A 22,356-nucleotide genomic window follows, 5' to 3' on the forward strand; every position below is an offset into this window, starting at 1 on the left:
CTGAAATAAGCAGGTAAACAAATTAGATTTCAATTCGCAAAGACAACGTGCTGCATTTATGTTACCCTCTTCTCAATCTCACAGGCATACAATTCGAAGAATGCATGAGAGCCCAGTACCACTTTATGCAACTACCAACACATTACAGTCCAAAGCCAGGAGTTGCCAATTGAGTCTATAACAGATTCACTGCCTGTGAGCTGAATGATATCTGTCTCTTACATATGCCTGGGATTTGCTTAGGCTTGGCTACCTGCACTGGCATGAGGGAGGGTACAGTAGTATCAGTGCTGTGGCACATGATACATCACACCATGCGGAGAGAGAAAATTAAAGGGCCCCCTGATACACAATATAAATCACCACCATCTTTATTACATAGTTTGGAAATTCTTCTCATGACTCAACTTCAAGGCAGAAGATAAATTTACTTGTAAGAGATCTTTTGCATTAAAAACACACACACACACAACCTTAGCACATTTATTGTGGCATGAACTACGACCGATATATTCTGCAACATGAGCTACAGCCTGCTTTATCCATTGCAAAACCTGATGAAGATCTCTATCATTTTCACGATCTGTGACAATGTGGGCCACATTCCAATGGTGAGCAGGGCGAAACAAAATGAATCCTTAAAAAAAGAAAAATGCACACGCACAGAGCACATTTCCAGCTCTTTCTCCACTATAGCACATGTCTGCAGGTGGCTACAAAGATCCCTCTGCCAGAGGAATTTTCTCTCCCGATCTTAGCACTATGTTCCCTCCGCTCTCATTCTAGCGCTTATCTCTCTTATCTTAGTGCTGTGCTGTGGTGCTTAGTGCTAAGATCAAAGATAACATTATTACTTTGCCAGCTCTTTAAGGGCTTGTTTTCAATCTAATGATTAAAACATGGTAGATGCACCAAATGATCCATTAGTCATGGCAAGATGACTAATGGTAAAAGCCATAAAACGACACCCCCCCCAAAAAAAAGCCATAAAATCACATGGGATGATTAATAGGTGGGTGAGGCTCTGGGACAGGCCTGGCAGAGCAGCTTGAAGGATGTGGCTGGCTGGATTAGGCCTGCAGGCCAGAAGTTCCCCACTGCTGCTCTGAATTTAATTATATAACTTTTAAAACCTAATACATTACTATCCATCTTAAGCCCATATGATAAGAGGGCTATATATCTGAACACACAAACAAGCAAACAAGTTGTAACTCTTTACTTCCTTTCCAAGAAAATGACAAAGTGTTATATTACTACATTATGTTGCTATTTTAGTTAAATGTTGCTTTTTGGTGAAAAGCAGTATACAAAGTTTAAAACAAAATGTGCAAACAAGGAAATATTGGGTGAGAAGACCTATAACTCGCCTTCCTTTCAGTCAATAAAAAGCAATATTGATAAGGATGTCTTTTATAGGACAAATAAGGTTTCACATGCAAGTCTGACCCAACGAAGCAAGCAAACCTATATATCAAGTCAAAAATAAGCCCCACTGAAGTTAGCAGGGCTTGATCCAAGGTATGTGGATACAGGATTGCAACTACCGACTGTTTAGTCATAGCATTTTCAGAATGAGGTGGGTGTTTTTGCTTTGGTGGCTGTGAAAACATATCCCAAATAGAAGACTACAGGTGTATGATTGACTGCTAAGGGCTGACTGCTGGCTAGTGCCTTTATGACATCACTAGAACCAAATACCCTCATCACTCCAAAGGCACTTTAAAAGTGAGGCTTTTGAACGTCAGGCAATACGAATCTCCACAAAAGGCAAATGTGATTCACTTTGCAGAGAGCTTTAGGCAGCTAAAGACCAAGCACTCATTAAGTATTCACTGTACAGTTAAGTTACAGTCCAATGGTATCCAGGTCTACTCAGAAGTAAGTTCTTTTACGGGGATCTCTCCCATTTAAGTGACAGTCTGGACTATTGTTCAAGGTTGGCACTGGAGAAAAGCATATTTGCCTTTAACAGCTGTACAGGCAGGCAGAAACTCAACAGGTTAAGCCTCTTCTGGTATTGAAATGCAATTAGGGGAAAGCTTTACCATGACTGTCCCCTCTCTAATTTTGTGTGAGACACCATGCCTCCCACCAGCAGCCATACTGAGTTATTCCCCCCCCCCCCGCCGCCATTTTGTGACTGGAGCCCACAGCAGTCTCTCAAAACTCAGAATGTGCTCGCTGGTCCAAAAAGTTGGTGACCCCCTAGTCTAGTGGCTGAGCATGATTAGGACTGAGAAAAAATACCTCGTGCAAACTCAGTTCAACCCAAAACTTAGCGGCTTTAGGCAACTCACATTCTTTAATAAAAGTTGCTTCTTTTTACTGTTTGCCGTCTCACATTAAGAACATTTCTTCTTCATGATTTACTTCTTCTTATTACAGATAATTCCAAACTCAGGTAATTCTGATAACTATAAGATTCACCCACATGAAAAAAAAATGGCCTAAAGCCTATAATAATATAAAGAACAAGACTATAGTGTTCAAACACAATCGAAGGTATTTTAAATAGATTTTTTTCCTTCTTATTTGTGTATTAGCTATTAAAAGGAGACAATTTTGAAATAAAGTATTATTGTAGTGCAAAGAAATTTTGCAGGGAAACAGACTGTGATAAATGTATTGCAAATCACACATTACAAGGAAAATGAAACAAGAAGGTGGGAAGACAGACACACACCCCACCACGTGCCAGTAGAGTATGCATAAGCCAGCTCTGCCCCTGTCCCACGCCTTTTCTGGCCACTTCCAGGTTGTGGTGATGTGCATTTGAATGGTTGCACACATACTGGACGACCGTGAAATGGTCATTGCCTTTCTTGCTAATGGCAATGGGTAGGATTCAAAGAGGTAACGTATTTTTCCATCTATACGACGCCCCCATGCATAAGACACCCTCTATTTTTGGGGACTCTGATTAAAAAAATGGGGGGAAGATACTATCCGTGTATAAGACGAGCCCAGATTTTGAACATTTAAAAAAGCATAGTCTTATACACGGAAAAGGATGGTACTTTAACCACACTTAACAGTTTAAGCATGCCCTAGGATTTTTGGTTCCACGTATACACACACACACACACACACACACACACACCTTTGAAGATGAGATCTCTGGCATATCACAATCTGCTGTTCAAAGCTATCTCAGTAATGAACGCAGTTGGAACTGTGGCCGGGGAGCCAGCAGGCAATATCTCCTTCACAGCACAGACTGAGCCATGCAGTTCATTGGATCCCAACTACAGTGGTACCTCAGGTTACAAACACCTTGGGTTACAAACACTTTGGGTTACAGATTCTGCTAACCCGGAAGCAGTACCTTGGGTTAAGAACTTTACCTCAGGATGAGAACAGAAATCGTGTGGTGGCCCCATTAGCTAAAGTGGTACCTCAGGTTAAGAACGGTTTCAGGTTAAGAATGGACCTCTGGAATGAATTAAGTTCGTAACCAGAGGTACCACTGTATCGTAATTCACACACTTTGTCCACGCAGAGCTCCATGTAGACTGCAGAGCCTTGCAAATCCTTGAAGTTGGGCCAGAGATTGAAATCCATTTGGATGTGCCCAACTTGAATTCATCCGAAACTTGTCCGTTCGACAGTGAGCAGCTGTTGATGCAGCGTTTTTAAATGCGAGGAGAGGAGAGAATATAAGAATGTTTAAAAGCCATTATAGATAATCTTACCTTCTTCGGAGGGGGTCTTTCTAGAGGTCCAGGTGTGTTAGAATAATACCTAAAAATATAAAGTGTAATTTACTTAATGTGAATATTTATAAGTGTAAAGCCCAATATTGTTAGTACAACCACCTTGTTTTAAAATGCCGTTATCCTGAAAGGTAGTACAAACTTAAGTATTGCCCATATGGATTCTGACTCTCATCAGCCCTAGCCAGCATGACCAATGGTCAGGGATGACGGGAGCTGTAGATCAACAGCATCCAAAGAATCGCAGGTTAGCCATCCCTAGTCTACGTGATAATGACAGGTCTATCTCAGGCAATAACCAATTGCCCACAGACAAACCAGGACATATTGCTTGGTTTGATGTTTTGCACTGTTCTGAAAACAGTCAATATGCCGGTAGTTCTCTGTATTGGTCCAGGATGGTGGACCAATAAGGTGGGCTGCCCCTAAAGACTCAGGAATCAAGTGAACTCAAAACTCTGCAGGCTGTAAGCACCTGCAGCTCACTCACTCTTAGTGATAACAACTAAGGAACTATTGCACAGTCTCTAACACTCCTGGTTCAAATCCTTTGGTGCTTGGTGCTTAACTTAGATAGTCCACAAACAATGTGATGAGTAGCTATGGGTAGAAGCCTCCTTCCTACAACTTCCCCTAGGCATGTTCTTTCTGCTTAGAAAACCGTTTATCGATATCTGGAAGCATGTAAATGCTTCCACCGTCATTTATTCTTCTAAGAGGCACCAAAATCCAGTTGGCTTCTTGAAGTTACAAATGTCACTGAATTCTCAATGGATGTATACTACTTTTTTAAGGGTGCAAACATTTTGCTTCTGAAGGGAGTGATTACTAGAGACTGTGCCAGGTAATGTTTAGACAGTTCTTAGGCAGCAGCAATTGAAAAAACAAAGAACAAAACGATCTTCTAACTTTTTCTTGAAACTGAACACAAAAGTAGGGCTACAATAATTTAGGGCAGGCAACCATAGTTTCTGGCTTCAGTGAGACAAATGTCTGCACAGACAGGCAGCAAGAATACTTATCGCGAAGTATTGGAAGACACAAGATCTACCCACCCAGGAAGAATAGCAGATGAAGTTGATGGACTATATGGAACTTGCGGAAATGACTGGCAGAATCCGAGACCAGGGAGAAGAGTCAGTGGAAGAAGACTGGAAAAAGTTTAAAGACTACTTACAGAAATACTGTAAAATTAATGAATGTTAGAAGAATGTTGGAATGAAGTTATATGGCTTTGGTAGAAATGTTATAAGGATTTAAGTATAAATAGATTAACAGAATATTAAAGGAAAAAATAAGGCTAGAATGTGTTAAGATAATTATAGGATAGAAAACAGAGGGAGATGGAAAGGAATTGCTGAAACAATTGATAGAAGTAGAATACAAAAAGGGAGGTGTGAGGAGGTCGGTGAAATAAGTGAATGAAAGATAAGATATTGAAATTGTTTGAGGTGTTTTAAACTGTTCTTGTTTGGTTTTGTTAGTTTAATGTGTTAGTGATATGTAGTGCTTTTGTATTGTATTGTATTGATGTTTTTTTGTGTTTTTTTGTGCTGTAGTGTTTAAAATGTTGGAAAAGTAATAAATATTATTTTCAAAAAAAAAAACTGTCTGCACAGATAGGTACAGAATTACAATTTATTTATCCTATGCAGTGCCAAAAGCAGGGAGTGACTACACACAGTCAGCCTATGTATTCTGTGCCTCAAATTTTGTAAATTCTGCGAGAAAGGACCCCAGATTCTGCAGTTGGAATAAACTGTGCAAATTAAGAATATTTCATAACATCTATTGATGAGACATAATTGATTTTATATCCATGATTCTTTTTTTTTTAAATAAAAAAACATGGGGCGCGGAAACTGGAGAAACAGGAAAAAGGAAGACTGAAGGAAGACATATTCAAAAGCTTCTCTATAAACTATGCATACTATATATTTTTAAACATGAAAACTAATTTACTCAGGATATTGGAATACATCACAGACCACACTTTCTGTCTAATGCAGCAAACCTGTGGATGTAAAGAAGGAATACTGCCCTATTTTATAAGAGAAAGAGAAAGCTGTTGACCTCTATGTCAGAAGCATTTGCCAAGTGAATCAAATCTGCTGTCAATAATTCTGCCATGAGTTTTAAACAAAATAAAAATAAAAATGCAGCTCTTATTATATTTACAGAAACAAGGCCACTGCCTGCCTGGATCATGTACTGTCGCTCACGACTGCAGTTTCTAGGAAGAGTTTACACTCAGCTGAAGCAATAAGCTTAATTGGTGGGACAGACTGCCTTTCTATTTATAACCATGGCTGAAAATAGTAAGGCTGTAGTTAGCACAACTGTGCAACTCAGCCCCTTTGTAGCTTTCTACAAAGTCCAGAGCTTATGCACAAAAGTTGCGCCCACACACACACACACATAAAACAAGAAACAAAACAAAAACACACTGGGCATAACCCCGAGTACAAAACGAATGAATAACCATTACAGTGGACGCTCGGGTTGAGAACGTGATCCGTGCGGGATGCACGTTCACAACCCGCAGCATTCGCAACCCGCAGCGGTGCATCTGCGCATGCACAGGTTGTGATTCGGCGCTCATGCGCAAAGCATGATTTAGCGCTTCTGTGCATGCGCAACCACCGAAACCTGGAAGTAACCCATTCCAGTACTACGGGTTTTGGCGCATCCGAAACCCGAAAAAATGCAACCTGAAGCGTCTGTAACCTGAGGTATGACTGCATTTAAGTAGAGAGCGAGAGAATGTGAATAACTTTTACAAAGAAGGATCTAAGTCAAGGCCTATATCAAGATAAGGAGGCTTAATGAAAGTGTGGGCAGAGCTCCAAGAAGTCAGTCACCTGATGTCTCTCAGCTAAAGGAATCTGATAGAGAGTGACTGGGGCAAAAAAAGAGAAGCATTCTAACAAGATGGTCTGACTGACCTTCAGGAATGGACCTTCAGGATTTAACTCTTGAGCTAAATCAGAGCAAATGGAAATACATTAAAGAATGCTCTATGACAAGTGTTTCCTGAAAATGAGCTGCCCTCAACCATAACCTCATAAGCAAAGAGATGAAGGCATTTAGGTTGGGGAACAAACACTAAGAATATCTGTTTTATTTTACACAAGCCTAATTGGATCAGTATGAAAGGTGGAAACAAAACCTGAATCACAGACCAAGAAAACTCTCCCAACATTGTGAGAGAGTTATTGACGTATGATGAAAGGATGTCTAATCACTTCAAAACCAGCTTCAGACACAGAAAGTAAACTGTGGTGAGATAACAAACATTACTGTGGGATGGAATAAAAACAATGGGAAAATACTTGGCCATCTGAACTAATTCAAGTCAATATGGCTAGATAACAGTTGCTGAGGGGCAAAAGAGCAAAGAAGAGATCCCACCAGGTGCCAGCTCCATGGTGGACTGTTCCAGGTGCTCTGCTTACGCCATTCTGGTACTCAAGATGACCCCATCCTTAATTGGTAGTAAGCTGTAGCATGGAGCTCATACATAGCTTGCTATGATCTCCACTAATTGGCCAGCTTGGATGGTACCCTTATCTGTGGGCCTGGGAGGTTGGGCACAAAGAGGAGAAACATTGGCAGTGTTTGGGCATTTGCCACCTGTTTTCCCGTTTGACAAATGCTATTCCATTGTATAATGAATGTATGCATCTTAGCTTGGGTGCGGACAGTCCCTCACTGGACTAAGCCATCTCCTTGCTGTGGAGTCCGTCCCACAGGTGCTCTTCAATAAAAACACTGGAAGTGGTCACTCTGGCGTTTTAGACTTTTTCCTTGGTTCTTCTGCAAAACCCAAACTCCTGTGAGCCCTCTGGCTCTGCAGGGCGCAACGCTATAGACACTATGGCATAGAGGCTTCTAGAACATGCCTTCAGTGTGCCTGCAAAGGATGCTGGCCAGGTTGAAACAAGCCTACAAATCTCTTCCACTGTGCTGGTCCCGGAGGGTTACCGTGTGGCATGGTCCGAGTCCAGGCCGAGGTCGAGGGTGTGGTATGGAGGCTGTCCGTCAAGGCTGAAGCGGGGTCCAAGGCAAGGAGTCAGGTGTGGTCAGGAACTCTGGCAGAAGAGCAGGACAGGGTGCCGGCAAGAACAGGTTACCAACAATGTTGCTCCCGCAAGCTGGGACTGAGCTGGCTGGCTTTTATCTGCCCCCAGGCATAGAGCGGTCCAGTCCACAGGTGACTCGCCTCTCCTGGCCTGGAGGCGAGCACTACTCCTGCGAGAACTTAGTTCCCTCCGCCTCTCTGCCCTGAGCCTCTGCAGCTCAGGAGAGGCTGGAGGGTTACCGGACCCAGAGGCAACCTCACCTTCCCCTGACGGGGCTGAGAGTGGAGCACCTGCAGGCAATGGGTCCTCGATCACTTCCGGAGCCAGAGCAGATTCAGCTGGTGTCTGCTCCAGAGGATTCGGCACAGGTGAGGGCCCTTCAGGTTCAAGCCCCAGCCCCGGCTCAGCTGGTCCCAGAGGCAGGGACTCCTGTGCAGGCTGGGATTCCTCAGGTTCAGCCTCTGAATCCGATTCCCAGGCCATCACATCCACATTTCTGTTGACTTAGGTCAGGCATTCCCACACGTGGCCCTCCAGCTGTTTTGGGACTACAACTCCCACCATCCCTAGCTAACAGGACCAATGGTCAGGGATGATGGGGATTGTAGTCCCAAAACATCTGGAGGGCCAAGTTTGGGGATGCCTGACTTAGGTGGTACTTTCATAAGCAGAGGCTGAATGGTCATCTGTTATGGATGCTTTAGTTGAGATTACTGCACTGCAGCAAGTTGGACTCAACGACCCTTGGGATCCCCTTTCCAACTGTTCTGTGAATCCTATGTTCCTCAAGCAAGTTCACTCAGAGAGGCAGCCAGGCCAGAGCAGTGAACACAAGAGTTGCGCTATGCTTTCAACACATCCAGCTCTCTTCCTGTGTCCAGTCAGAGCAAGAGCTCTGAAAGGGGGGGGGAGCAGCTGTAATAGCTCAGACTCACTGCTTGATTCTTCCACAAAGGGGAAAAAAGGAGGTCTGGAAAAAAAAACAGTGAAGAAGAGATCCTAATAGCTGCTGGCTAGTAGACAGATCCATTGAAATGAATCCAACATTCTTCAATTCTTTCACAAAGTAGTATCTCTTGTGCTGCGCTGTCTGCAAGATCAAGTTCCCTATGGTTTTCTGGGTTTGTTTTGCACCCCCTGCCCTGTTACTTTGATGGTAGTTAGTGGTTTCCACTAACTATGCTCAGTTTAAAAACTTTTAACAGTTTAAAAACTTCTTCCCGCAAAAATAAAAAGGGGGAGGAATCAAACCATGATGCACTTTATTCATTGAAGATTTGCACTGAAGTAGATCTATAATTTGCTCCTCATCGATTTTACTACCATGCAGGATCTATCACCTCTATGATATAAATCAGGCTTCCTCAGCCTCGGCCCTCCAGATGTTTTTGGCCTACAACTCCCATGATCCCTAGCTAGCAGGACCAGTGGTCAGGGATGATGGGAATTGCAGTCTCAAAACATCTGGAGGGCCGAGGTTGAGGAAGCCTGATATAAATACTAAAATGTAAGGTCTCTGTAAGAACAAGCCAGCTTCAGAACCACAGAGGTTAGTGGTAAACCACAGAGGTTAGTGATAAAACCACGATCCTGGGTTTGAATGCAATGACTAAATTTAAATGAAATTGGCAGCCAGAGCTGCCAAAGTGCTCCTACTAGGAGTGTGTACACACTATGCCTTTAAAGCACATTCTCTCTCTCTCTCTCTCTCTCTCTCTCTCTCTCTCAAAGAATTCTGGGCATTGTAGTTTACTCTTCACAGAGTTACAATTCCCAGAAATCCTTAACAGACTACAGTGGCTGGATTTGTGTGTCTATGTTTTTTACAGGTGGATTCAAGGAGGGCAGGAAAGGCAGGGGTGGGGTGGAAGCCCAACCAGTGTGTGCAGTGCTAAGACATGGTTTAGCATGAAATGTAAACATATCCAAAATGGGCTAAGGATTTTGGTTATAATATTCACTTAAGAGTTATGGGGAAAGTTATGGAACAAAGGAATTCAATTTACTGCCTGTGGTGCTTTAAAACAAAAGGTTATGATAATGATGTATAGAAGGTATATAACACCAACTAAATGTGCTAAAATGTATAAGACTAGAAATAAGGAAATGTAAAGAAAAGGATGGAAATTTCTATCATATGTGGTGGACATGAAGTAAAGTAATACTTACTGGGAAATGATATATAATGAGTTAAAGAAAATGTACAAAAGTACATTTTTTAAAAAAAACAACCAGAAGCATTTTTATTGGGTATAGTAGGTGAAGAAATCCTGAAAAAAGATCAGAAATTATTTATGTATGCAACAATGGCCGCAAGGATTCTTTTAGCCCAAAAATGGAAGCAGCAGGAATGACCAACAATAGAAGAGTGGCAGATGAAGATGGTGGAATATGCAGAACTGGCGAAACTGACCGGGAAAATCCAAAACCAGCGCGATCAAGCCTTCCAAAAAGATTGGAATAAATTTGTACAATATTTGAAGGAAATTTGTAAACAGTTAACAACACTTAGGGAATTAGGGAAACCATTAGACGGGAGGGAGGGAAGTCGATTAGCTCATATAAGCAAAAACATATGTGAATAACAAGGATGTATTTAAATGTTATGAAAAGGAAAATTAATAAAAATATAAATAAATAAATAAATAAATGCCACAGGTGTAAAATAGAAGTGCTATGAACCAATCATTTGAGGCAATGGGATTGCTGTGGGCTCAAGCTGCTGCTTTCAATATATGTAAACCTTTCCAAACCATTTCATATTTCCTGTGCATCTCAACTATTATGAAGTCACTTGTCCTATTGCGTTTGCCCTTTCCCATTAAAAGAACCCCCCCAAAAAATGCTTAGCACTTAAATCCCAAGTGACATGAATATGAAAGTCAATCTATCGAATGCCTAAGAAAACAAGGGTTCGTCCTGTCTCTAAAAACTCCCTACAATAAAGAAAGCAACATTCTAAGACGGTTTAACAGGACTCAGGTGCTTAATGTATACAGATTTCAATAGAATTTGGAACAATTTAGCAACAATTTAGCAACACTAACTTCCGCTAAAAGGGCTGAAATCCATATTAGCAAAATACTTATACCAACCCAAGCAAAGTGGGGGGGGGGGAGTTGGGGGGGTGACAGGAGGTATAATGTCAGTTTTTAATATCCCAGCAATGTAACATCAATTAAGTTATATCATTAATATTGTGCTCACCGCTGAATATCTTCTGGAACTCTAGGATGCTGCCAGTACGGCAAAGGCTGAAATTTTTCTTTGCCGCATGCAACGTAAAAATGGTTATGTTCTAGCTCATCAGATCCATGTACAGACTGGCCATTTAATGTAAACAGCCTGTAAGAAATGCATATTGAAAAAGTAAGTATATTATACCTATCAACAGAACACAGTCCCTCCAGTGTGCATAATTATCAGCTCTACTAGCAGCTTGTTTAATTATAACTTTGGAAAAACCAAGAAAATTGGTCCCATTTTTCTGAAGCAATTTTCAAAGGCTACCAGGGCGTAGCCAAGGGGGAGGCAAGGAAAGGCAGCTACCCCTCCTAAATCAATACAAATAAATAAAAATACATAACTGAGGTTCTGCCCCGTCCCAAACAAGAGTCTTGCCCTCAATAATCAGCTCCCAACTGATTAAAAACAGAATAAACATTAAAAAATTCCCTAAACAGGGTTGCCTTCAGATGTCTTCTAAAAGTCAAGATAGTTGTTTATTTCCTTGATATCTGATGGGAGGGCGTTCTACAGGGCAGGCGCCACCACCGAGAAGGCCCTCTGCCTAACAAAAGGCTCCCCCCCCCAAAAAAAATCTTGGCTACACCCATGAAGACTACACTTGCCCAGGGCAGACACAATGCTGGCCACCCAAATAACTATAGAAAGCCCACAAGTAGGGCATGTGGGCAATATACCTCTCTTGCTGTTGCTCCTCAGGAGTTGGCCTTCAGATACTTGCTGTCTTGCTTCAATAGCTAGTAGTCACTATGAATGTGACTCAGCTGCTTTTAAGGTAATCTAAGGCTGTGTATACAATCCCGTCTACTCTGCATCTGGTGTACTCCCACCGCTGTCTTTAGAAGTTGTGGTACGGAAGCTGTACTACCCAGGACAGGATGGGGTTGTGCAGGGTTGTTAAGGCAGCAGAGAGCATTGTTGGCTGCCCACTCTCCACCTTAGAGCAGATTTATGCCACAAGGTGCCATAGGAAGGCACTGGACATAGTAAAAGATCCATCGCATCCTGGTCACTGTCTCTTTGAGCTCTTGCCGTTGGGACGGAGATACAGGACGATGAAGACAAGAACGAGCCGTCTCAAGAACAGCTTCTTCTCCAGAGCGATCTCGGCCCTGAATGGGAAGCCCGGACTTTGAAAGTCATCTAATCTCCCTTGCTGTATTATATTGTATTGTTTAATTAGTGTTTTTATGGAGCAGTCAAGTAATTTCGTTGTCCCCGAAGGGGGCAATGACAATAAAGATATTATTATTATTATTATTATTATTATTATTATTATTATTATTACCTATGGATACCTCCAGAGCGAGAAGATACTTTTTCATTTATCAGTCCAAGGACACCGTTCCAACTTTTCAGCGTGAACTTGGGGAGGAGAATTTTCACAGGCGGTATCAACATGTCTCCGTTTGTGAAAACACTATCAAAAAGACATGTGAACAAGCTATTTTAAGTAAGGAAACTTCTGGAAAAAAATATTGTATTTAGAAAATTACTTTGATAAGAATATGTTTCATTAGGAATCCAGCTAGTTACATTTCAGGGACAAGCTTCAAATCTCGACCTCTCCGAGAAAACATTTTAACTCATCAGATAGTATTGTATATTTTCACCCATTTCCATCTGACATGATAGGGGAAACAAAAGTGAAATACGTTCAGTTGGAGAACCCAAGGAAGATACAGCCTTTGAAAATTCAATTACTTTCTCCTATACCGACAAAAGATGTCCTCAACAATCCCCAGAGGAAATAAACCACAATCCTTTTAAAGAGATAATAGAATCAATTGATTTCTTCAGTGAAGCTCACATTAGAAAATGGCTCTTCCTCTACCTGCAAAGATCCATGGAACCACTTTGAGACTAAAGCTGTAATCTTAAGTATACTGACCTGGAAGTTAAGTATAAATGAAATCAATGGGACTTACTTCTGAGTAAATATGATTAGGAACTGGGCTGCAAAAGCTTTGAAAAGAAGCAAAAGTTTGGATAAATCACAGACAGACACTAAGCCAGTTGAAGTACCTATATATTTTTGGAGAATGGCTATTCCAAATCTCCACTCCTCTATTTTCTCCTGCTTAAAATGTGTCTCTGTAGTGGGGCATCATTCCTCCTACAGTAATAGTGTAATCAAACGAAGAGCCAACACACACAATACAGCAACAAGATTTGCTGAAAGGATTTTTTTTAACACCGCTCTTAACTTCCTTAAAGCACGTTACTACGAAAGGGGTAGTAGTTCTACTCTCTCATATGAAAAGCTAAACAACACATCTGATATATAAGGCTGGGTTAACTATGACTACAATAGTATGTTGTTGTTGTTGTTTAGTCGTTTAGTCGTGTCCGACTCTTCATGACACCATGGACCAGAGCATGCCAGGCACTCCTGTCTTCCACTGCCTCCTGCAGTCTGGTCAAACTCATGTTTGTAGCTTCGAGAACACTGTCCAACCATCTCGTCCTCTGTCGTCCCTTCTCCTTGTGCCCTCCATCTTTCCCAACATCAGGGTCTTTTCCAGGGAGTCTTCTCTTCTCATGAGGTGGCCAAAGTACTGGAACCTCAGCTTCAGGATCTGTCCTTCCAATGAGCACTCAGGGCTGATTTCCTTAAGAATGGATAGGTTTGGTCTTCTTGCACTCCATGGGACTCTCAAGAGTCTCCTCCAGCACCTTAATTCAAAAGCATCAATTCTTCGGCGATCAGCCTTCTTTATGGTCCAGCTCTCACTTCCATACATCACTACTGGGAAAACCATGGCTTTAACTATACAATAATATAAGCAGTGCTAAAGATCCAGCTCTGTATACTTGACCCCAACCTACTTTCACATCCTGCTTTAGCGTCACAGAGTGTATCAATAAAACTACATCATGGCAGTGGTTCTCAAAATTTTCCCCACAGATCACTTCTGAATTGCTGAGGGTCTTGGTGGACCGCTTAATTATATGCTGTTGTAGCAATAGTAACATGTTGTGCTAGATGCTGCCTGGGTTTTAATTGTATATTTACAAACACAGTGTTGATCATCACCTGGATGAAGCTCCTCTTTAAGTCTGTCAAGTGCTATGGTTCATTACTTTTGGGGTGAGAGACTGACTCAGAGGTGTTCTTTCCAATCTACAGTATTCCCATTACAGCCGACCCTGCTCCAGAAGTCTTTTATGCATAAACTAGCTTTTCTTGACAGAAACTAAGAGAGCTGCAAAGCTCAAGCTTTTAAGATGCTGCTAACCATTCAGCTGGTTAATTTGGCTTCTAATAGGGTACTTCATAGTTGCTTCTAACCTGTTACCTCCTGGCCTAAAGGCTGCAGAGAGATAAGACAGAAAATGAGAAGGTTCATTCTGGGGCAGCAAAGATCACAATCCGGCTAGTTAGCAGTATATTTGAGGATTTGATATTATAGCTCTCTGCTTCATTCCAACGTGCTTCCCTATTACATCAAAGAATAGCACTGCATGATTTTCTAAGCTAATAATTTATCGCAGTTATATTCCACCTTTTCCTCTAAAGAAATTAAGACAGCATAAACGCCCCTGCCTCTCCCATTTTATCCTATTTACTAAATCCACTGAAGTTAACAGACATGATGATTTTACTCTGGTTCTTTTTTGCCACCACCACTCATTTTTGAATCTGTGTACACATAAATTTGCCCAGAATTATCCTGTAGTTTCTAATGAAATACTGCGTATTGGTGTTCTTTCTCCCAAGCCACCTTCAAGACAACTTGAACATGGTCACATTGAAACCTGGGTCTGTGTATTTGAACTTTCCTTGTGAATTTCCAGGGGTGGAAACCGTGTGGGGAAACAGTCTGGCAATTCCATAAGGTGAAGACATCACTACCCAGTTTCCACTTACTGGTGTGGGCATACAGCACATGGCTTCAATACACATCAAGCCATGCTAATCTGCACAGCAAGAGGTATGAAAAACACACACAGAAAGCAACCTCAATATGTTTTAAGCCACTAATGTGTGCACAGACTTAAGTTCATTAATTTCAATGAGTCTACTCTGATTAAAGGTAACAACTTAGTTGAATACAGTTCCTAAATGTCACAAGTAACAGGACCTCAACAGCTATTTAATTCACATTACAAGAACTGTTATTGTGTGTGTATTTTTATCTTATAAATATTCAAATATCATCCCTAGTACAGCTATGTACCCAAGACTGCAAGGTACAAAACTCCATGATCTGATATACAATTCTGGTCTCAAAACAAATAGGTTTATTGTTCAAGCAAAAGGCAATGACAGACTTGTAGCAATAGTATTAACAAAATAATACAGAACACCCATCCATAAATATGAACCACCATCTATTATGTAAGAGCGAGACGTTACCAGAGACACCAACAAACTCAAATCCAGCTTGATTTCAGATTAACTCTCAAGTCAAATATTTATATTTGGCAGCTTATATTTAAAACAAAAATTCTAAAAGCCACAGAGGTTGCTATCAGAGGATATTTGGGGCCATCTAGTGGAATTCTCAGGGCATAGATACAAACCATGAACACTAAATTAAAATGAATTTACAAATATATTGTGCCAATAATAAATATGAATAGTCTTAAGAAGGTATTTGTCAGTCCTTCTGGTCAAGGATATCCGAACCCATTTTCAAGTACTTTTAAACACACCCATCCCTGCCCTTTTTCTTGACATAACTCAGACGTCTGACTGAAAAAGTGAAAATTAGATCGTCTTTACATGTTCCTCGTCAATCCAGATAATACAAATTGTTCAAATACTAGTTGCTGTGAATACTGAAACACTGTGAAAGTTTGGTACTTTGCTTACTTCCCTTGTCCTACAAAAGAACTAAAGACAGCAGCTTGCTCTGCAAAACTTCTCTCATATGGAGACAAACTTAAGTTCTGTAATTTATTCTGTGTATTTTTATCCCACCCATTCTCCAAGGAGCCCAGGACGGCATACATGATTCCCTCCCCACAACCAGTGCTTTTTCCCCCAAGGGGCACTCAAGGGTACGCAGTACTGGAACCTCTTTTTTGTTGTTGTTAAAAAGAGTAGCACTTACTGTAGCATCATGGTGAGTTAGGTTTCTAGAGAAAAAGCACTGTCCACAGCAATCCTAGGCTAGGCTGAGAGGTAGCAGCCCCGTGTGCATACCATGGTAAACCACAGTTAACCGTTTACCATGAATGTGCCCCAATAGTTTTGCTCCTTCCCAGTAGCACACATAGGGAGCAATGACTGTCGTGCCCGTTTGCAGTCCTTGTTCTGAGACAAGTGTGGGAAACGTCCAGCCCTCGGATGTTACTGAACTACAACTCCCATAAGACCAATGCACATGGTCAACAGCCAAGGATGATGGGAATTGCTCAGAGACATCTAGATGGCCCAAGATTACCTGCACCTGTTCATAGGTAACATTAAGCTGGGGATTGTTGTTTATTTGTCCCCAGTCTTTGTGCATGGCAAGCCATGGTTTGTGCCACGCAGTGGTGTCCTAACTTTTTTCAAAGAGGGCCAGATTTGATGAAAGTGAAGGGCGAAAGTTGTTGAGGTTTTCTTAGGATTTTACCCCAGGAAATAAACTGCCACAGGGGCCAGATTAAACCAACCGGCTGGCTGAATTAAGCCCCTGAAGCGGACTTTGGACGTGCCTAGCGGTGATGTTTCGGACATAGGCAATGACTAGCCTAAGGTCACCTGGTTAACTTCATGCCTAACTAAGGATTTGAACACAGATCCTAGTCAAACACTTTAGCCATCTTTATAGTTATTTTTTATTTCAGAAGAACATTGATAACATCTGAGGATTTGTTAATAATATATGCACTATTTTTAAATAACAACAACAACCACCATATACTTACCTAATATTTAGTGGCTTATTATAGTTTGATTGCCATTTGGAAGGTACTTTTATATTACTGTGGACCACGGGTCGAATCTGCAGAAACAGTGAAACTCAAATTGTATGATGCAACATGTTTCTAAAATTTTATAATTAAAGCAGGCAGTATATATAAATAAAATGATATAATTTAAACTGCTACACTTGCTCAGAAGTTGGAGAAATCCACCAGGATCCTAAAGTCCCAATTTATATATGATTTGCACTTGACGCTGTGTCACAACCACTGCCTTTTCAGCAACCTTTGAAGTTGCTGTTTGGCACAGCAAGAGAGTCACTATCAGGCAGAATGAGGAAGTTCCTTCCCTTGAAGGCAAAACAGATGTTCCATGCCTGTGAACTATCTGGATTGGGACCGCAGGTATGCGGGAGGAGAGAGGTTAGCCTTTCCACCCCAATGCTGTCTTCCTGATTAAAATCTCCCTAAAACAGCTATCTGTTTACTCCATGGCAAAACTTACAGGTCTCTCTATGGGCAAACACTAGCATTGAAAGGGAGTGGGGGTTCTTTGCTTTCACTTTTAAACTACCCGCTGTTTGCAGTTTTGCATAAACTCGAAGAAATCATGGTTAGCCTAAACCAGGAGTAGTCAACCTGGTCCCTAGCGCCCACTAGTGGGCGTTTCAGGATTCCAGGTGGGCGGTAGCGGGTTCTATACCACATGTTACTGCACCACTGGTGGGCGGTAAGGAAATTTTACCATCAAGAAAAATGCATTAGTGGGTGGTAAGTATAAAAAGGTTGACTAAAAGTAAAGGTAAAGGGACCCCTGACCATTAGGTCCAGTTGCAGACGACTCTGGGGTTGCGGCACTCATCTCGCTTTATTGGCCGAGGGAGCCGATTCCAGGTCATGTGGCCAGAATGACTAAGCCACTTCTGGCGAACCAGAGCAGTGCACGGAAACGCCGTTTACCTTCCCGCCGGAGCAGTACCTATTTATCTACTTGCATTTTGACGTGCTTACAAACTGCTAGGTTGGCAAGAGCAGGGACTGAGCAACAGGAGCTCACCCCATCGCGGGGATTCAAACCGCCGACCTTCTGATCAGCAAGTCCTAGGCTCTGTGGTTTAACCCACAGTGCCACCCATGAAAAAGGTTGACTACCCCTGGTCTAAAGGAAGGGTGGGGGACCTGCAGTCCTCCAGGGATTTAAAAATCACTGGTCATTGGGGCAATGCTGGCTGGGGCTTAGGGAAGTTGAGCATGACTTTAGCATAATTTCAAAGGTGCCTTGAACTTGTCTTTTTAAATGAGCTGGTGCTAGGAAGACTGAGCAAACGTTTCCTGCTGCCAAATAAATGAAAACGCCACTGATCAAATACTCACCACCTCATCCCTCTTCTTTCTTTGAGGTTTCTTTGCCCCTATACTGAAATAACTTAAAAGGAAAAATATAATCAGAATAAACAAAATGTTATTCAACAGCTTACAAATTTAGTTAAACATTTTGGCCGCACGGAATACAGGACCTTGATTTATCTGAATCTTCTTAGTCCAAATGTAATACCAGAAAAAGAGGCTGCTGTACCACCAGATACAGGCATCTGACTTTGAAAGAGCAACTCGTTTTGAAGTCTCAGAGCAGGAGAGAAATGGTATAAGCTTTGACTGACTGAGATGAAGTAGGGATCCCAGACCCTGAGATAATCTTCTGAGGCCCCTCTTCGTGTGCCTCCTCCACGAGAGGTCCAGAGGGTGGCAACACGAGACTGGGCCTTTTCTGCAGTGGCTCCTCGTCTGCGGAATGCTCTCCCCAGGGAAGTTTGCCTGGCGCCTTTATTATACACCTTTAGGCGCCAGGCAAAAACATTCCTTTGACATCTTATGCCCTTTTAAAATGTGTTGAGGGGGAGGGTTCCTGGGTGGTTTTGTTTTTATTTTGATTATGTATTTTGTGGTGTTTATATTCTGATTTTATTCTGTGAACTGCCCTGAGACTTGGGGGTATAGGGTGGTATATAAATTCAATAAATAAATAAAGTAAAGTAAATAATAAACTTGTTACTCTTTAAGGTTCTACAAGACTGTTGTTTTAGAAACATTCAAGTTTTCCACAAATGACTGCCTCATAGAAAATGCTTAAGCATAAAAAAATGAAAAATGATGCTGTAAAGTTACTGTACTTTATCATACCCATAAACAGAACATGCTTGGGATCTTTCAGTTTATTCTAAATCTACTGTGGTGTGGTGTCATTTTCAATTCTTCAACTTTATAAGAAGAGTCACTTCACAGGCATCCAAATTCACAAATTTATAGGCACTTTACAGACTTGTAACCTACAGTGAAACCTCTGCATTCCATGTTTACTCCGAATGTATTGAACTCTGAGAAGAGCAAGGAAATGGATTTTATTTCCTCTGCCCTGAAACACTAATAAACAAATGCAAACAGCAGTCATCCTGCATTTGTGAGGGCATAAGTAGGTTCAAACAAAAATCTGATCAAACGGGTTTGCACTTACAACACAGAGGGGAATGTAAACACAGCCTACTCAAAACCGCTGCTCAGAATTAAAATAAATGGCCTTGAAAGCTGCATTTCAGTATTCAAAGAATTGTTATCTGTGAGTGATTCCAATTTCTGCCTCCATTAAATTCACCAAGCAAGAACAATGTCAGGAACACGTTGGTATAATGCTTTTTACTGTTGTATTCCAGACAGGAGATTCACATTTAAGTTGGAAATCTTAGATGTTTTTACTCAATCACCCTTTAGTGAAATAGTAAGTAATCATAAGAGTCTGCAGACTTGTTTTGGGCTCGTAACCAAGGGAATGAAGGAGGGAAGGATAGAGGATTGGCAACGTGGAGCATAATAGTGAACACCATCAAAGAGAACTGGAAAGGGAGAAGACACAAAGCAGGAAAAGAAGTTGTTTGCATTAAGAGTAATGAACAGGGAGTCATGTTCTTGGACTACATTCAACCCTGATCAGCCCTAGCCCGGCAAACAATCAGGAGTAAAGGAAGCAGCAGTCCTGCAACATCTGAAGCGCCACAGGTTCCTCAGTCCTGTATTAAGAGGCAAGTCCTTATTTGGGTATGTCTACACAGGGACTCGGGTGGCGCTGTGGGTTAAACCACAGAGCCTAGGACTTGTCGATAAGAAGGTCAGCGGTTTGAGTCCCCACGACGGGGTGAGCTCCCCTTGCTCGGTCCCAGCTCCTGCAAACCTAGCAGTTCAAAAGCATGTCAAAGTGCAAGTAGATAAATAGGTACCGCTCCAGCGGGAAGGTAAACGGCATTTCCGTGTGCTGCTCTGGTTCGCCAGAAGCGGCTTAGTCATGCTGGCCACATGACTCAGAAGCTGTACGCCGGCTCCCTCGGCCGATAAAGCGAGATGAGCGCCGCAACCCCAGAGTCGGTCACGACTGGACCTAATGGTCAGGGGTCCCTTTACCTTTACACAGGTATGGTTTGGATGCATTCAGTCTCTGTAAAGAGTGTAAGCTATCTGAAAGGCCAGAATTGCAAAATCAAATCAAGGTGGCAAAGTCCACATGATGAAAGGGGGACACAAAACCTTTTGCAACATAGGCACTTTTTTCTGGTGTAGTACACTCAGGTGTCAAGCCTAGGTAATGGAATGTGGCTGGGCTGTTAATCTCAGAGATTCCTTAGCTGTGATTCCTGCATTGCACAGGAATGACCCTTTGGATCCCTTCCAGGCTCTACAATTCTATCTTCTTAGGAAATACAGGGACAATCCTTTCATATGCAAGACTAACATCTGAAAATTCTCTACAATATGCATGTCTTGGAAAGCCACTCCGGTTTCCAATTGAAGAGAAATCTCAAGTTCCTGCGCATTTTGATACACTAGACTACAGGATCTGCATCACCCAAATTGTTCCTGATAGCCTCCGTTCAAACCTCTTCATACTTACTTCAGTTTCCTAAACCTTTCCCTGCCGGCAACCACGTATCTGCCTCCTTGCTCAATGTCAGTCAGGTCCAGAACCGAATGCCCTTGGCGGGGTGTGTATATGTTCCTCACCCCAAAGGGTGTGGCCACGCCTTCGTTGAGTTGTATCATGAAGGCTTCGAAGTTAGGCACATAGCGGTGGTTGATCACAAACTTCCTTCCCAAATAGAAGGGGTCGCCATTACGGTACACCCAAATCGTCCGGGCAGGGGTGGCGTCTGTCAAGCTATAGACGGCTCGAGTTCGAGTCGCTCCCACCATACTGAAGTCACCAGTTCAGACAGACAGTGAGGGCTGGGGAGGAGTGGCGTTTGGGGAAGGACATAAAATATACAGCAGTGCATTTAAAAAAGAAAGGAAACCCCCAAAAAACAAATCCAGGACCCCTCCCATACACCCCAAAGCAGAGGCAGAGAAGAGGAGGTGTCTGCTCCTGTTCAGACCTCTAACCAACTACTTCATAGTGGCACCAAAGTGGGGACACCCCCACCCCACCCTAGCCCCACCCCAAAGTCTTCCAGGGGGCAACTTTGTGTGTGTCTCTCTCTCCCACCTGAGCCTCACACCCCCAATACATAAAAGCCTGACATCACGCCATGTGTGTGGCAGGATTGTGACTGCAGCCCTCAGCCAACAAAATAGGTCTCCACAAGGGTTTCCCTGGAAACGCATTGGGAGAGGGAGGTGGCTCAGGCTGCAAAGGGATTCCCAGGCGCGCCCTGAGGGCTGCGCGCGATCCCGAAGCCTTGGAAGGCGGGAAGCGCGAGACTTGTGCGGGCGCGCGCCTCCTGGCACGGCGGCTTTCCTTTGGAGCCAACCGAGTGACCCGCCTGCCCCACTTATTATGGGTCAAGGAAAATGGCCACATGCAGCAGCAACGACCAGCTTCCCTCAAACCAAGGACTCTCCCGTTCCTCGGGAGTTTCTCCATTATCTAGAAGTCCTCACTCACCGCGCGCTTCATATCCAGTTTAAAATAAAAGGGTGAAAACCCCCGCAGCGCCTTCCTCTTCCTCCTCATTGCTGTCTCCTCGGAGAGTTGCAACTACGCACCCCTCCTCTTCTGGGGGTGCAAAGTTATCCCCTCTCCTTCTCCTGATTCTTTTCCCCACACAACACAGATCAATTGCCGCCTGGCGCCCCGCCTAGGCTGATTGCTATGCCCTCTCCTTGATGCAAACAAAACAAAACCCAGGTTGTCTGTTTCCCGCCTTCGTTGATAGAACCGAGAAAAGAACCGACGAGCCAGCCCTGCTAAATCTTCACAGCCTTCAGCAGATCTCTCAAAGCAACGCAAATGCACTTGTGGGAAAGGGAGCGCATTTCAAAATAAGGAGGAAACAGATCTTCCGCCCTTTTTTTTCTTTTGCAAGCATCAGCTGGGACCTGATCGTTTGGAAAGCAAGATATTGGAAGGGGAGGCCGGCTCAGGGCGTGTGAGAGAGGGATACTTTTTTAAGCCTCCCATTTCAATGCCA

The 22,356-nt window shown here is 42.7% G+C and overlaps 1 protein-coding gene and 1 long non-coding RNA gene across 5 annotated transcripts in view; one reads left to right on the top strand and one right to left on the bottom strand.

The window, feature by feature from the left end:
- The window catches only part of DCDC2C (doublecortin domain containing 2C), a 59,568-nt gene extending 37,253 nt beyond the window's left edge, over positions 1–22,315 (bottom strand). For all 4 annotated transcript variants that reach the window (XR_014508958.1, XM_083431672.1, XM_083431673.1 and 1 more), the window contains exons 1-6: positions 20,841–22,315; positions 18,278–18,329; positions 16,907–16,983; positions 12,333–12,464; positions 11,006–11,143; positions 3,696–3,744 (exon numbers count right to left, since the gene is read on the bottom strand). Coding sequence is in view for 3 of the 4 variants with exons in the window: in XM_083431672.1 (XP_083287798.1) it covers positions 3,696–3,744; positions 11,006–11,143; positions 12,333–12,464; positions 16,907–16,983; positions 18,278–18,329; positions 20,841–21,139 (747 nt within the window). In the remaining variant the exon portion in view is untranslated. The remainder of the gene's footprint in view (positions 1–3,695; positions 3,745–11,005; positions 11,144–12,332; positions 12,465–16,906; positions 16,984–18,277; positions 18,330–20,840) is intronic.
- Positions 1,499–5,792, top strand: LOC310673457. Its single transcript, XR_014509034.1, has 3 exons — positions 1,499–1,881; positions 2,389–2,505; positions 5,726–5,792. It is a non-coding gene; the product is annotated as an uncharacterized lncRNA (long non-coding RNA).
- Positions 22,316–22,356: the final 41 nt, after the last annotated feature.

The sequence above is a fragment of the Podarcis tiliguerta genome, assembly GCF_965153285.1.
Source record: "Podarcis tiliguerta genome assembly, chromosome: 3".
In the NCBI taxonomy this organism is placed as follows: Eukaryota; Metazoa; Chordata; class Lepidosauria; order Squamata; family Lacertidae; genus Podarcis; species Podarcis tiliguerta.